The 14,594-nt window shown below is 47.8% G+C and overlaps 1 protein-coding gene and 1 non-coding gene across 2 annotated transcripts in view; both read right to left on the bottom strand.

The window, feature by feature from the left end:
• Window positions 1-512: 512 nt before the first annotated feature.
• The window catches only part of LOC132808379 (oocyte zinc finger protein XlCOF6.1-like), a 54,477-nt gene continuing 40,395 nt past the window's right edge, over window positions 513-14,594 (bottom strand). The window contains exon 4 of the mRNA XM_060822123.1: window positions 513-722. Within this exon, the coding sequence (XP_060678106.1) occupies window positions 513-722 (210 nt within the window). The remainder of the gene's footprint in view (window positions 723-14,594) is intronic.
• Window positions 5,241-5,312, bottom strand: trnae-uuc (transfer RNA glutamic acid (anticodon UUC)). The gene has a single exon. It is a non-coding gene; the product is annotated as a tRNA-Glu (tRNA).

The following is a 14,594-nucleotide window of genomic DNA, read 5'->3' as shown; positions in this document are numbered from 1 at the left end:
GTGTGACTGGATTGGTGTCTGAGCAGATGGGATGACTGACTAAATCCCTTTCTGCACGTGGAGCAGGTGAAAGGCCTTTACCCAGTGTGAACCCGCTGGTGTCCCTGCAACTGGAATAATCTGTGAATCCCTTACCATACACAGACCAGGAGAACGGTCTATCCTCAGTGTGGATGCGCCTGTGCGCCAGCAGGATGGATGAATGGCTAAACCCTTTCCCACAGACGAAGCAAGTGAACAGCCTCTCCCTGGTGTGAATGTGCCGGTTTGTCTGCAGGTCAGAGGAGTTAGTGGATCCCTTCCCACACTTGGACCGAGTGAAGGACCTCGCCCCGGTGTGAACCTGCTGGTGGGTCACCAGGGTGGATAAATGAATGAACCCCTTCCTGCACACGGACCAGGAGAACCGTCTCTCCCTGGTGTAAACTCGAAGATGCATAAGCAGGGCAGACAAATTAATGAATACCTTCATGCAGACACAGCAGCAGGATGGTCTCTTCCCTGGTATGGACCTATTGGTGGATCAGCAAGGCGGATGACTGGGTGAATCCGTTCATGCACTTAGAGCAGGCGAACGGCCTCTCTCCAGTGTGAGCCGGCTGGTGGGTCACCAGGGTGATAAATAAATGAACTCCTTCCCACACACGAAGCAGATGAAAGGTCTTTTCCTCGTGAAACTCTACCAGTGGATCACCAGGGTGGATAAATGAATGAAGCCCTTGCTGCACATGGAATAGGCAAATGGCTGTTCCCCGGTGTGACCATGGCAATGACGTTCAAGCAAATATGGAATTTTGAATTCCTTCCCACAGTCCTCACATTTCCACGGTTTCTCTATGATGTGGGAATCCATGTCTCTGTCCAGCTTCGACAACTGTTTGAAGGACCACTCACACATGGAACGTGTTAAATCTCTTGCCACTGCCATTCATCAGGCTTACTTTCCAATTAAGAAGATCATGCATGTCCTGCTGTAGAGTTAACTTCATTTGCTACCTGTACTCAATAACGTTTCATTCCCTGTCACTCAAAATTCAGTTCAGTTCAGCCTTAAATACATTCAAAGAGCCTGTCGCTATTACTCTCTGTGTGGGAGCATTGCAATAAAGAAGAGGGAATAAATTCCTCACTCTGCCTGATATGGGAAAGCCCTTATTTATAATCTGTGTCATCGAGTTCTAGATTCTCTGACAAGGAAGCATTTTATTGGCATCTATCCTGACAAGCCTCCCCTCCTCAGAAAGTGCCGTACTCACATGTTGGACAATGGAAGGAAGTTGCAGTCCGGAATGAAGCTCTATCTTCATTCAATTTCAGTGTAAAACTCCCTCCTCTAGACAACACCGAGGAGCATAGCAATGTCTCCCCTTTTCCATTCTTCATCTTGGGAGGGAGAGATGGGGGGAAACTGTTCACTTATTGCAACTGCAGTGAATCCAGGGAGGTACAAGACTCTGCAAAGGTGCTCAATGCTCTCTGTCCCTCTTAAATGTATTTTCACTTTTTTCCTTAATTTGACACATTCATTTGAATACAATTTGCACCCTAGAAACGGATAGCTTCTTTCCTCACGTACACAATTAAAAGGGTAGTTTATCATGGAACTGAGCAGCATTTAAGGGATTAGCACATTGTTATAAACAGTACATATGTGTTGCTTCACTTTGAGTATATCTAATATTATTCACCGTTGTAAAAGTTTAATGGCTAATATGTTTCACCTTCTAATAACATTCTATATTTCTTGTCATCTTTTTCATTTAATAGAATAGAAGGAAGTCATTCAGCAACTTAAATAGCTTTCTTCTCTCAAGCGGCCTTGATATTTCATTTTCATGTCCTTGATTCAGCTCCATTTGCAGCATCTTTGACAGCATTTTGTTCTATGCCATTGTGTATGGAGGAAAGCTTCACTTAGGTGATTCTTAAGGCTGGCTGACTGCATGACAGTTTTCAGTTTTGGTGTCCTGGATAACGTGTGATCAGAAGGCATCTGGCAGTTACAGGAATTTGGTGCCTATGCTATGTTCATTTAACAGCACACTTACTTTGTTAATTTTTCTGAAGGATATCAATTGAAAGACCAGGGTTGGACAAGGGAACCACATTTGCTATCCTCCAGTCTTCTGGCACTATTCCTGTAGACAACAAGGACACGGTGGGCGGCACGGTGGCACAGTGGTTAGCACTGCTGCCTCACAGCGCCTGTAGACCCGGGTTCAATTCCCGACTCAGGCGACTGACTGTGTGGAGTTTGCACATTCTCCCCGTGTCTGCGTGGGTTTCCTCCGGGTGCTCCGGTTTCCTCCCACAGTCCAAAGATGTGCGGGTCAGGTGAATTGGCCAAGCTAAATTGCCCGTAGTGTTAGGTAAGGGGTAAATGTAGGGGTATGGGTGGGTTGCGCTTCGGCGGGTCGGTGTGGACTTGTTGGGCCGAAGGGCCTGTTTCCACACTGTAAGTCTAATCTAAAAATCAAGGCCAATGGCTCTGCAATCTCCTCCCTTGCTTTCCAGAGAATCCTAGGATAAATGCCATCAGGCCCAGGGGACCTATCTATTTTCACCCTTTCCAGAATTTCCAATACCTCTTCCCTACATACTTCAAAGCTATCCATTCTAATTAATTGTGACTCAATATTCACATCCGCAACAATGTCCTGTTCCTCAGTGAATACTGATGAAAAGTATTCGTTCAGTGTCTCCCCAATCTCTTCAGCCTCCACGCGCAACTACCCACATCTATGCATGACTGGACCTATTCCTACCCTAGTCATTCTTTTATTCCTAACATACCTATAGAAAGCCTTTGGGTTTTCCCAAATCCTACCAACCAAGGACTTTTCATGTCCCCTCCTTGCTGCTCTTAACTCTCTCTTTAGATCCTCCCTGGCTACCTTATAAACCTCAATCACCCCAATTGAACCTTCACACCTCATCTTTACAAAGGCCACCCTCTTCACTTTAACAAGGGATTCCAATTCATTATTAAACTACAGCTCCCTTACACGACCCTTTACTCCCTGCCTGACAGGTACATACTTATCAAGGACACTCAATAGTTGATCCTTGAACAAGCTCCACATATCGATTGTGCCCTTCCCTTGAAGCCTACTTTTCCAAGTCATGCCTCACTGCATCATAATTTTCCTGCCCCCAGCTATAACTCTTGCCCTACAGTGCACACGTATCCCTCTCCATCACCAGAGTAAAAATCACCGAATTGTGGTCACTGTCCCCAAAGTGCCCACCTACGTCCAATTCTAATACCTGGCCTGATTCGTTACCCAGAACCAAATCCAGTACGGCCTCACCTCTTGTTGGCCTGTCAACATATTGTGTCAGGAAACCCTCCTGCACACATTAGACAAACACCGACCTAGCTAACGTACTCGAGCTATAGCTTTCCCAGTCAATATCTGGAAAGTTAAAGTCTCCCATAACAACCACCCTATTACTATCACTCTTCTCCTGAATCATCCTCGCAATCCTTTCTTCTATGTCTCTCGGACTTATAGTAGGCCTGTAGAAAACTCCTAACAGGGTGACCTCACCTTTACTATTTCTAACCTCAGCCCAAACTACCTCAAATGGCGAGTCTTCATCCATCGTCCTTTTACCGCTGTAATACTATCCTTGACAAGCAATGCCACACCTCCCCCTCTTTTACCCCCACGTCTGACCCTACTAAAACATTTAAACCATGGAACCTGCAACAGCCAGTCCTGTCCCTGTTCTACCCATGTCTCCGTAATAGCCACAACATCGAACTCCCAGGTACCAACCCACGCTGCAAGTTCACCTACCTTATTTTGTATACTTCTCGCATTGAAGTATATACACTTCAAGTCACATTCCTGTTTAGAGGCACCCTCCTTCGAGATTGATGCCATGTTCCTAACCTCCCTACATTCAAGGTCCTGCACCCTAAAGCTACAGTCTAGGTACCCATACCCCTGCAGAGTTAGTTTAAACTCCCCCAAAGAGCACTAGCAAACGTCCCCCCAAGGATACTGGTGCCCCTCAGGTTCAGGTGTAGACTATCCTGTTTATATAGTTCCCACCTTCTCCAGAAAGAACCCCAGTTATCCAGATACCGGAATCCCTCCCTCCTGCACCATCCCTGTAGCCAAGCATTTAACTGTTCTCTCTCACTATTCCTCGACTCGCTATCACGTGGCACGGGTAACAAACCAGAGACAACAACTCTGTTTGTTCTAACTCTGAGCTTCCAACCTAGCTCCCTGAAAGCCTGCCTAACATCCTCATCCTTCTTCCTACCTATGTCTTTGGGGCCAACGTGGACCACGACTTCGGGCTGCTCCCCCACCCCCTTAAGGACCCGGAAAACACGATCAGAGACGCCACTTACCCTTGCACCTGGGAGGCAACATACCAATCGTGAGTCTCTCTCGCCCCCACAAAACCGCCTATCTGTGCACCAAACTATCGAGTCCCCAATAACTATTGGTCTGCTCTTCTCCAAACTTCCCTTCTGAGCAACAGGAACAGGCTCCGTGCCAGAGGCCTGAACCCCATTGCTTACCCCTGGTAAGTCACCCCCCGCGACCACAATTATCCAAAATGGTATACTTGTTCATGAGTGGAACGACCGCAGGGGGTCGCTGCACTGGCTGCTTTCTCCAAGTTCCCCTCACTGTCACCCATCTGTGTGCAATCTTTGGAATTACTGGTTCCCTAAAGTTCTGATCTATGACCCCCTCCGCCCCCGAATGATTCGAAGTTCATCCAACTCCAGGCTCCAGTTCCCGAACACAGTCTTGGAGGAGCTCTTCCTGCAAGTGTAATCAGCAGGGACGACCATGGCATCCCTCACCTCAAACATGTCGCAAGAGGAACATTGCACTGCATTCACGGCCATCCCACGAAAAGTAACTTTTAAAAAATGCTAGTTCTAAAGAATAGAACCAGCAAAACGCAGCACTTACCTGCTTACCACAACGGGTCTTATTATCAGGTTAGAGGAGGAGGGCGGGTGGGAGGCACTACCCATGTACTGCCTGGGGTTCCTCTCCTGCGCGCCTCTGCAGGGAAAAAAAACCTACCCGGGTAAGCTTGCGCTACACCAGCTTCTGGGTCCGCTCCGCGCTTTTTTCCCTATAAAGGCGCGCAGGAGAGTCGCGGAGATGTGACCTGCAGCACCCAGGAACGACGAAAATCAATAAACAACCGTACAGCGCATTTCAGAAGAATGAACAGCCCGTAGGCCAGCTGAAATCTGCTTCCCTGACCGGGAATGGAACCCGGGCCGCGGCGGTGAAAGCGCCAAATCCTAACCACTAGACCACCAGGGAGACATGGGTCTGTCCTTGTAGCTTTGCTGAAAATTGCCTCGCTGCACGGGAATCAAACCCGGGCTGCGGCAGGAAGAAGACTTTCACCGGTACATCCATCGATGTAATTTTTTTGTGTCCATGGCTCCCGATGCGAGCTCTATAACATTGGGGAGACTGGAGAGTCATGTCACATCTCCGGGACTCTCCTGCGCGCCTTTATTGGAAAAAAGCGCGGAGTGGACCCGGAAGCTGGTGTAGCGCAAGCTAACCTGGGTAGGTTTTTCTTCCTATACGCGCAGGAGAGTAACCCGAGGCACTACAGGGGTAGTCCCTCCCATCCGCCCTCCTCCTCTAACCTTATAATAAGATCCGTTATGGTAAGCAGGTAAGTGCTGCATTTTGCTTGTTCTATTCTTCAGACCTAGTTTTCTTTAAAGGTTACTTTTAGAGGGATGGCAGTGAAGACAGTGCAATGTTCCTCTTGTAACATGTTTGAGTTGAGGGATGGCATGGTCGTCACTGCTGATTACACTTGCCATAAGTGCACCCATCTCCAGCTCCTCCAAGACCGTCTTCGGGAACGGGAGCTGGAGTTGGATGAAATTAGAATCATTCAGGAGACAGAGGGGGTCATGGATCGGAGCTTTAGGGAAGTAGCAACTCCAAAGATTGCAGACAGCTGGGTGATAGTGAGGGGTACTTGGAGATAGCAGCCCGTGCAGCGACCCCTTGCAGTCGTTCCCCTGAAGAACAAGTGTATCATTTTGCATACTTGTAGGGGGGACGACTTACCAGGGGTAAGCAGTGGGGTTCAGGCCTCTGGCACGAAGCCTGTTCCCAATGCTCAGAAGGGAAGGTTGGAAAAGAGCAGAGCAATAGTTATTGGGGACTCGATAGTTTGGGGCACAGATATGTGGTTTTGTGGGGGCGAGAGAGACTCACGATTGGTATGTTGCCTCCAGGTGCAAGGGTACGTGATGTCTCTGATCGTGTTTTCCGGATCCTTAAGGGGGTCGGAGAGCAGCCCGAAGTCGTGGTCCACATTGGCACCAACGACATAGGTAGGAAGAGGGATGAGGATGTTATGCATACTTTCAGGGAGTTAGGTTGGAAGCGCAGAGTTAGAACAAACAGAGTTGTTGTCTCTGGTTTGTTACCCGTGCCACTTGATCGAGAGTTGAGGAATAGTGAGAGAGAACAGATAAATGTGTGGCTACAGGGATGGTGCAGGAGGGAGGGATTCCGGTATCTGGATAACTGTGGTTCTTTCTGGGGAAGGTGGGACCTCTATAAACAGGGTAGTCTACACCTTAACCTGAGGGGCACCAGTATCCTTGGTGGGACGTTTGCTAGTGCTCTTTGTGGGGGGTGGTTAAACTAATTCTGCAGGGGCATGGGAACCCAGACTGTAGCTTTAGGGTGCAGGACCTTGAGTGTAGGGAGGTTAGGAACATGGCATCAATCTCGAAGGAGGGTGCCTCTAAACAGGAACGTGACTTGAAGTGTATATACTTCAATGCGAGAAGTATACGAAATAAGATAGGTGAACTTGCAGCGTGGGTTGGGACCTGGGATTTCGATGTTGTGGCTATTACGGAGACATGGGTAGAACAGGGACAGGACTGGCTGTTGCAGGTTCCAGTGTTTAAATGTTTTAGTAGTGTCAGAGGTGGGGGTAAAAGAGGGGGAGGTGTGGCACTGCTTGTCAAGGATAGTATTAAGCGGTGGAAAGACGATGGATGAAAACTCGCCATCTGAGGTAGTTTGGGCTGAGGTTAGAAATAGGAAAAGTGAGGTCACCCTGTTAGGAGTTTTCTGCAGGCCTAATAGTCCTAGAGACGTAGAAGAAAGGATTGTGAGGGTGATTCAGGAGAAGAGCGAAAGTAATAGGGTGGTTTTTATGGTGGACTGTAACTTTCCAGATATTGACTAGGAAAGCTATAGCTTGAGTACTTTAGATGGGTCGGTGTTTGTCTAATGTGTGCAGGAGGGTTTCCTGACACAATATGTTGACAGGCCAACAAGAGGTGAGGCCGTACTGGATTTGGTTCTGGGTAACGAATCAGGCCAGGTGTTAGAATTGGAGGTAGGTGAGCAATTTGGGGACAGTGACCACAATTCGGTGACTTTTACTCTGGTGATGAAGAAGGTTACGTGTGCACTGTAGGGCAAGAGTTATAGCGGGGGGCAGGGAAATTATGATGCGGTGAGGCATGACTTAGGATGCGTGGCTTGGAAAAGTAGGCTTCAAGGGAAGGGCACAATCGATATGTGGAGCTTGTTCAAGGATCAACTATTGAGTGTCCTTGATAAGTTTGTACCTGTCAGGCGGGGAGGAAAGGGTCGTGTGAGGGACCCGTGGTTTAATAATGAATTGGAATCCCTTGTTAAAGCGAAGAGGGCGGCCTATGTAAAGATGAGGCGTGAAAGGTTCAATTGGGGCGATTGAGAGTTATAAGGTAGCCAGGGAGGATCTAAAGAGAGAGCTAAGAGCAACAAGGAGGGGACATGAAAAGTCCTTGGTTGGTAGGTTTAGGGAAAACCCAAAGGCTTTCTATAGGTATGTCAGGAATAAAAGAATGACTCGGGTAGGAATAAGTCCAGTCAAGGATAGTAGTGGGAAGTTGCGCAAGGAGGCCGAAGAGATTGGGGAGACACTGAATGAATACTTTTCATCAGTATTCACTCAGGAACAGGACATTGTTGCGGATGTGAATATTGAGTCACAACTAATTAAAGTGGATGGCTATGAGGTATGCAGGGAAGAGGTATTGGAAATTCTGGAATGGGTGAAAATAGTTAAGTCCCCTGGGCCTGATGGCATATATCCTAGGATTCTCTGGGAAGCAAGGGAGGAGATTGCAGAGCCATAGGCCTTGATTTTTATGACTTCGTTGTCTACAGGAATAGTGCCAGAAGACTGGAGGATAGCAAATGTGGTTCCCTTGTTCAAGAACGGGAGTAGGGATAACCCTAGTAACAATAGGCCGGTGAGTCTCACTTCTGTTATGGACAAAGTCTCAGAGAGAATTGTAAGGGATAGGATTTATTAACATCTGGATAGGAATAATGTGATCAAGGATACTCAGCTTGGTTTTGTGAACAACGAAGAGCCGATGAGAAAGATGTATATAGTGTATTTAAGGAGAACAGGTACCTAATAAACCCAGTCCGCCGATTTCTCAATGATGCTTCCAAGTTGACTTCAAAAATTCGGTTTGTCCTTGCATTTTTTTCATGTTTGATTTTGTGAGTTTTAAAAACTTCTGCAATCTTCTGACTTGAGTATTGGAGTTGGGAAGTTACGTTGTGGCTGGACAGGACACTGGAATATTGTGGAATACTTTTGGAATATTGTGTGCAATTCTGGATTCCCTCCTCTCAGAAGGATATTGTGAAATTAGAAAGGGTTCTGAAGCACCAATGTGTCCACAGAAAGGAAAGGCCCTTCTGCTGCCCTGAGTGCGGGAAGGCCTTTAGTGATTCCTCTGCCATGCGGACACACCAGTTGGTCCACACCCGGGACGGCTGTTCTCATGCCCTGAGTGTGAGATGGCTTTCAGCAGTTCTTCCCACCTGCTGAGACACCAGTGAGTCCACACCGAGGAGAGGCCGTTCTTCTGCCCCGAGTGCAGGAAGGGCTTTGCTCTTTCTTCTGACCTGCTGGCCCACTGGTGGGTCCACATGGGGGAGAGGTTGTTCAGTTGCTCTCAGTGCAGGAAGGCCTTCATCAAACCTCAGACCTGCATATCTTTGGACAGGACCACCCAGAGAAAGCCCACGCAGACACTGGGAGAATGTGCAAACTCCTCACAGACAGTCACCCATCTTCCGCAACTACACTGGCACCACACCCCACCTTTTCCTCCGCTACATCGATGACTGTATCGGCGCTGCCTCGTGCTCCCACGAGGAGGTTGAACAGTTCATCAACTTTACCAACACCTTCCATCCCGACCTCAAATTCACCTGGACTGTCTCAGACTCCTCCCTCCCCTTCCTAGACCTTTCCATTTCTATCTCGGGCGACCGACTCAACACAGATATCTACTATAAACCGACTGACTCCCACAGCTACCTGGACTACACCTCCTCCCACCCTGCCCCCTGTTAAAACGCCATCCCATATTCCCAATTCCTTCGTCTCCACCGCATCTGCTCCCAGGAGGACAAGTTCCAATACCGTACAGCCCAGATGGCCTCCTTCTTCAAGGACCGCAAATTCCCCCCAGACGTGATCGACGATGCCCTCCACCGCATCTCCTCCACTTCCCGCTCCTCCGCCCTTGAGCCCCGCCCCTCTAACCGCCACCAAGACAGAACCCCACTGGTTCTCACCTACCACCCCACCAACCTCCGTATATAGTGTATCATCCGCCGTCATTTCCGCCACCTCCAAACGGACCCCACCACCAGGGATATATTTCCCTCCCCTCCCCTATCAGCGTTCCACAAAGACCACTCCCTTTGCGACTCCTTCGTCAGGTCCACACCCCCCACCAACCCAACGTCCAGCAGGAAATGCAAAACTTGCGCCCACACCTCCTCCCTTACTTCTCTCCAAGGCCCCAAGGGATCCTTCCATATCCTCCACAAATTCACCTGCACCTCCACACACATCATCTATTGCGTCCCCTGCACCCGATGTGGCCTCCTCTATATTCCGCCTACTTGCGGAATGCTTCAGGGAACACCTCTGGGACGCCCGGAACAACCAACCCAACCACCCCGTGGCTCAACACTTTAACTCTCCCTCCCACTCCACCGAAGACATGCAGGTCCTTGGACTCCTCCATCGCCAGAACATAACAACACGATGGTTGGAGGAAGAGCGCCTCATCTTCTGCCTGGGAACCCTCCAACCACAAGGGATGAACTCAGATTTCTCCAGTTTCCTCATTTCCCCTCCCCCCACCTTGTCTCAGTCAATTCCCTCGAACTCAGCACCGCCCTCCTAACCTGCAATCTTCTTGCTGACCTCTCCGCCCCCACTCCACTCCGGCCTATCACCCTCACCTTGACCTCCTATCACATCTCCATCGCCCGTCCCCCAAGTCCCTCCTCCCTACCTTTTATCTTAGCCTGCCTGGCACACTCTCCTCATTCCTGAAGGGCTCTGGCCCGAATTAGATTACTTACAGTGTGGAAACAGGCCCTTCGGCCCAACAAGTCCACACCGACCCGCCGAAGCGCAACCCACCCATACCCCTACATTTACCCCTTACCTAACACTACGGGCAATTTAGCATGGCCAATTCACCTGACTCGCACATCTTTGGACTGTGGGAGGAAACCGGAGCACCCGGAGGAAACCCACGCAGACACGGGGAGAACGTGCAAACTCCACACAGTCAGTCACCTGAGGTGGGAATTGAACCCAGGTCTCTGGCGCTGTGAGGCAGTAGTGCTAACCACTGTGCCACCGTGCCGCCCAGAAACGTCAAATTTCCTGTTCCTTGGATGCTGCCTCACCTGCTGTGCTTTAACCAGCAACAAATTTTCAGCTTCAATCAGCTTGATGCGATTTGAACACGCAATTTTCTGGTCTGGAGTTAGATGCGCTACCATTGTGCCACAAACTCACAGACAGCTCAGGAACTCTATTCATGCTTAAGGGAATTGATCGCACTACAATGATTTTATGTTATGAGTAACAACGGAGATCAACAGTTCATGTCTGTTCTCTCTCTCCTCCCTCCCATTCTGTTTCTCGAAACAATTTCCAACTCGACGTCAATAAAAAGCTGAAAGAACTGTGGATGCTGTAGATCAGAAACAAAAAATAAACAGTATTTGCCGATGACCCTTCCATAGAATTGATGGTGATTGGAAAAACGTTAGTTTATATGCAGGAGATATTGTGGGAGGAAGGCGGATGCAGTAAATCATAAATTAGGACAGACCCTAAAGCGAGGGAAGAACTGTTGAACAGGAAAGGGAGTTGATAACGATCCACGTGGGAGGGTGAATGGAGACTGTTCGTGGCTAGGAATAAGTAGTGTGTAATGACAGACTATGTGATAACAAGGCTTGGTTTGTATGGAAGGGACGAGGACACTATGGAGTTCAGGCCCTAGAATTACTGAATTCGATATTGGGACCGGAGGGATGGATTGTCTCCAAGTGTAATATTCGGTGCTCTTCGTTCTGCTGGTGCTGAGCTTCGCTGCGACACTACAGAAAACCTGAGACAGAGATGTCGGCCAGGGAACAGGGTGGGGTGTGGAATTAGCAGGCAACTGGAATCTCAGGGTCCTTTTTGCAGGCAGAACGTAGATGTTCTGTGCAGCAGTCACCCAGTTTAGGCTTCGTTTTCCCCATTGTAGATGAGACCACAAGGTGAGCAGCAAATGCAGTAGACTGGGTTGTGGGTAGTGCAGGTAAAGTGCCGCTTCACCTGGAAGGTACGTTTGGGCCTTTGGAGAGTGAGGAGGGTGCAGATAAATGGGCTGGTGTCACACATTCGGTGGTTGCAGTGGAAAGTGCCGTTGGACTATTGGGGTGGGAATGGGGTTGGGTTGATGGGAATGAAGGAAGAGTTGACCCCAGGTATAACTCCTGCCCATTTAATTATCCGCCAAATAGAGGAATTTGTTAAGTCTGTACAAGGAAATTTTCTAATTCTAAATGTGGATGTACAGACTGGCGAGGGCACAAAACCTAAGTGTCAGCAACCATAATTCTATTAACGTTAGAATCGTGATTGAAAATAATATAGCCGATCTAAAAGTTGAAGTTCTAAATTGGATGAAGACTCAGGTATTAGACAAGATCTTTCAAAAGCTGATTGGGGGCAGTTGTTAGCAGGTTAAAGGACTGCTGGAAAATGGGAAGCCTTCAAATATGAGATAACAAGAGTCCAGACACAGTATGTTCCTGTTAGGGTGAAAGGAAAGGCTGGTAGGTGTAGGGAATGCTGGATGACTAGAGAAATTGAGATTTTGGTTAAGATAAAGAAGGATGCATACGTCAGGTATCGACAGAGCGATCGAGTGAATCCTTAGAGTATGAAGGCAGTACAAGCATACATAAGAGGGAAATCATGAGGGCAAAAAGGAGACATGAGATAGCTTTGGAAAATAGAGTTAAGGGTAACCCAAAGGGTTTTTTAATATATATACGTTGAGGACAAAAGGATAACAAGAGAGAGAATAGGGCCCTTCCACACACGGCCTTTGTTTGGAGCTGCAGGAGATTGGGGGGGGGGGGCGGGGTGGCGGTGGATGCTGAACGGATATTGTGCATCAGTGTTTGCTATGGACAAGGGCATGGAAGATATAGAATGTGAGAAAGTAGATGGTGACATCTTGAAAAAGTGTCCATATTACAGATGGGAAATTGCTGCATATCTTGAAAAGCATTGAAGCGGATAAATCCTAAGGACCTGATCAGGAGTGCACTAAAACTCGGTGGGAAACTGGGGAAGTGATTGCTGGGCCTCTCACTGAGACATTTGTATCATCAATAGTCACAGGTGAGGTGCCGGAAGGCTAGAGGGTGGCTAACATGGTGCCACTATTTAAGAAAGGTGGTAAGGAAAAGCCAGGGAACTATAGACCGGTGAGCCAGACATCCGTGAAGGGCAAGGTTTTGGAGAGAATCCTGAGAGATAGGATTTACATGTATTTGGAAAGGCAAAAATTGATTAGGGATAGCCAGCATGGCTTTATGCTTGGGAAATCATGTCTCACGAACATGATTGAGTTTTTGAAGAAGTACAAAGTGGATTGATGAGGGCAGAGCGATGGACGTGATCTATATGGACTTCAGGAAGGCGTTCATCAAGGGTCCTCATGGGAGACTGGTGAGCAAGGTTTAATCGCATGGAATGCAGGGACAACTAGCCATTTGGATACAGAACTTGATAGAAGGTAGAAGACAGAGGGTGTTGATGGAAGCTTTGGTATTTTGTGCTAGGTTTCTTTTGTAATTTACGAGGAGAAAGTGAGGACTGCAGGTGCTGGAGATCAGAGTTGAAAATGTGTTGCTGGAAAAGCGCAGCAGGTCAGGCAGCATCCAAGGAGCAGGAGAATCGACATTTCGGGCATGAGCCCTTCTTCAGGAATTTTTAACTATAAACTATAAAAATTCCCTTAGTTATATATTGTGAAGTGTGAAGGCATTGTGTTCGTCCCCAAGTTCGACCTGAGGCCACCCTTCCTCCATCCCAGTAACTCTGTTGACAGCCTTCATGTTACATTTAAAACTAGGATCGATAGATTCATGATCAGTTGGGGGATGAATAGTTACAGGAAAAGGGCAGGAGAGTGCATGTGGGGAATGTCAGATCAGCCACAATTCTATTGAATGGAGAAGTCGGCTCAAGGGGTTGAATGGCATTTTCCTATTCCTATTGCTTATGGTTCCCGAGCCCTCAACTCTGATACAGTGTCCTGGCTTCAGTATGTGCCATTACTGAGAGTGCTGATGTTCCCTTGTGTAATATCAACAACTTAGCAGCTGCTGAAATCTCTTGCTCCTCTGTTACCTCTAAACACAATAACACAATATGCCAATGTGTTCAGGGGAGGCAATGGCCGCCTTTATTGTCAGCAGACTATTCACCCAAGTAATGTTCTGGGGACCTGGGTTCATAACCTGCCACTGCCGATGGTGGAATCTGAATTCAATAGAAATCTGGAATTAAAAGTCTAATGATGAAACTGTTGTGGTTTGTTGTAAAAATCTTATCTGGTTTCCTGCTGTCCAAACCTGATCTGATCTGATCTAATCCACATGTGATCTCAGATCCGCTGTCAGCTGGTTGAATCTTCACTGCCCTTTCAGTCAATTCTTAAAGCTCACCTTTTTTAACTATGATGTTGCCAGAATGATTTATAGACGGCATAGGCTGGGACTTTTTTTTTCACTGGAGTGTAGAAGGTTGTGGGTGGAGGTTATGGAGGTTTGTTACATCATAAGGGACAAAGATAAATTGAATAACCAGGGAGTTCAAAATTTGGGAGTATATTTTTAAGATGAGAGGGAGAAGATTTAAAATGGACGAGGGCGGGGGAACCTCTTTTACATTGAAGGTATGGAATGAACTGTCAGAGGAAGTGGTGGATGCAGGTAATGTTACAATGTTTAAAATTATTTGGATAAGTACATATGAGCCAAACACAGGAGTGTGGGTCTAATCTTGCCCCAGATATTCAAAGTGACAACCAGTCAGAGGGGGGAACAGGGCCATGCGATTCGTTGTTGTGCGGCATGTGTGACAGCTGCAACAAGATGTCCCAACTCCTGTGCTCAATGTTCTGACCAATGAAAACAAGCATGCCAAAAGCGTTCTACACC

Source organism: Hemiscyllium ocellatum, assembly GCF_020745735.1.
Source record: "Hemiscyllium ocellatum isolate sHemOce1 chromosome 27 unlocalized genomic scaffold, sHemOce1.pat.X.cur. SUPER_27_unloc_5, whole genome shotgun sequence".
Lineage (NCBI taxonomy): Eukaryota > Metazoa > Chordata > Chondrichthyes > Orectolobiformes > Hemiscylliidae > Hemiscyllium > Hemiscyllium ocellatum.
The sequence above is the reverse complement of the archived record's forward strand: the minus strand, read 5'-3'. Positions and strand labels throughout refer to the sequence as shown.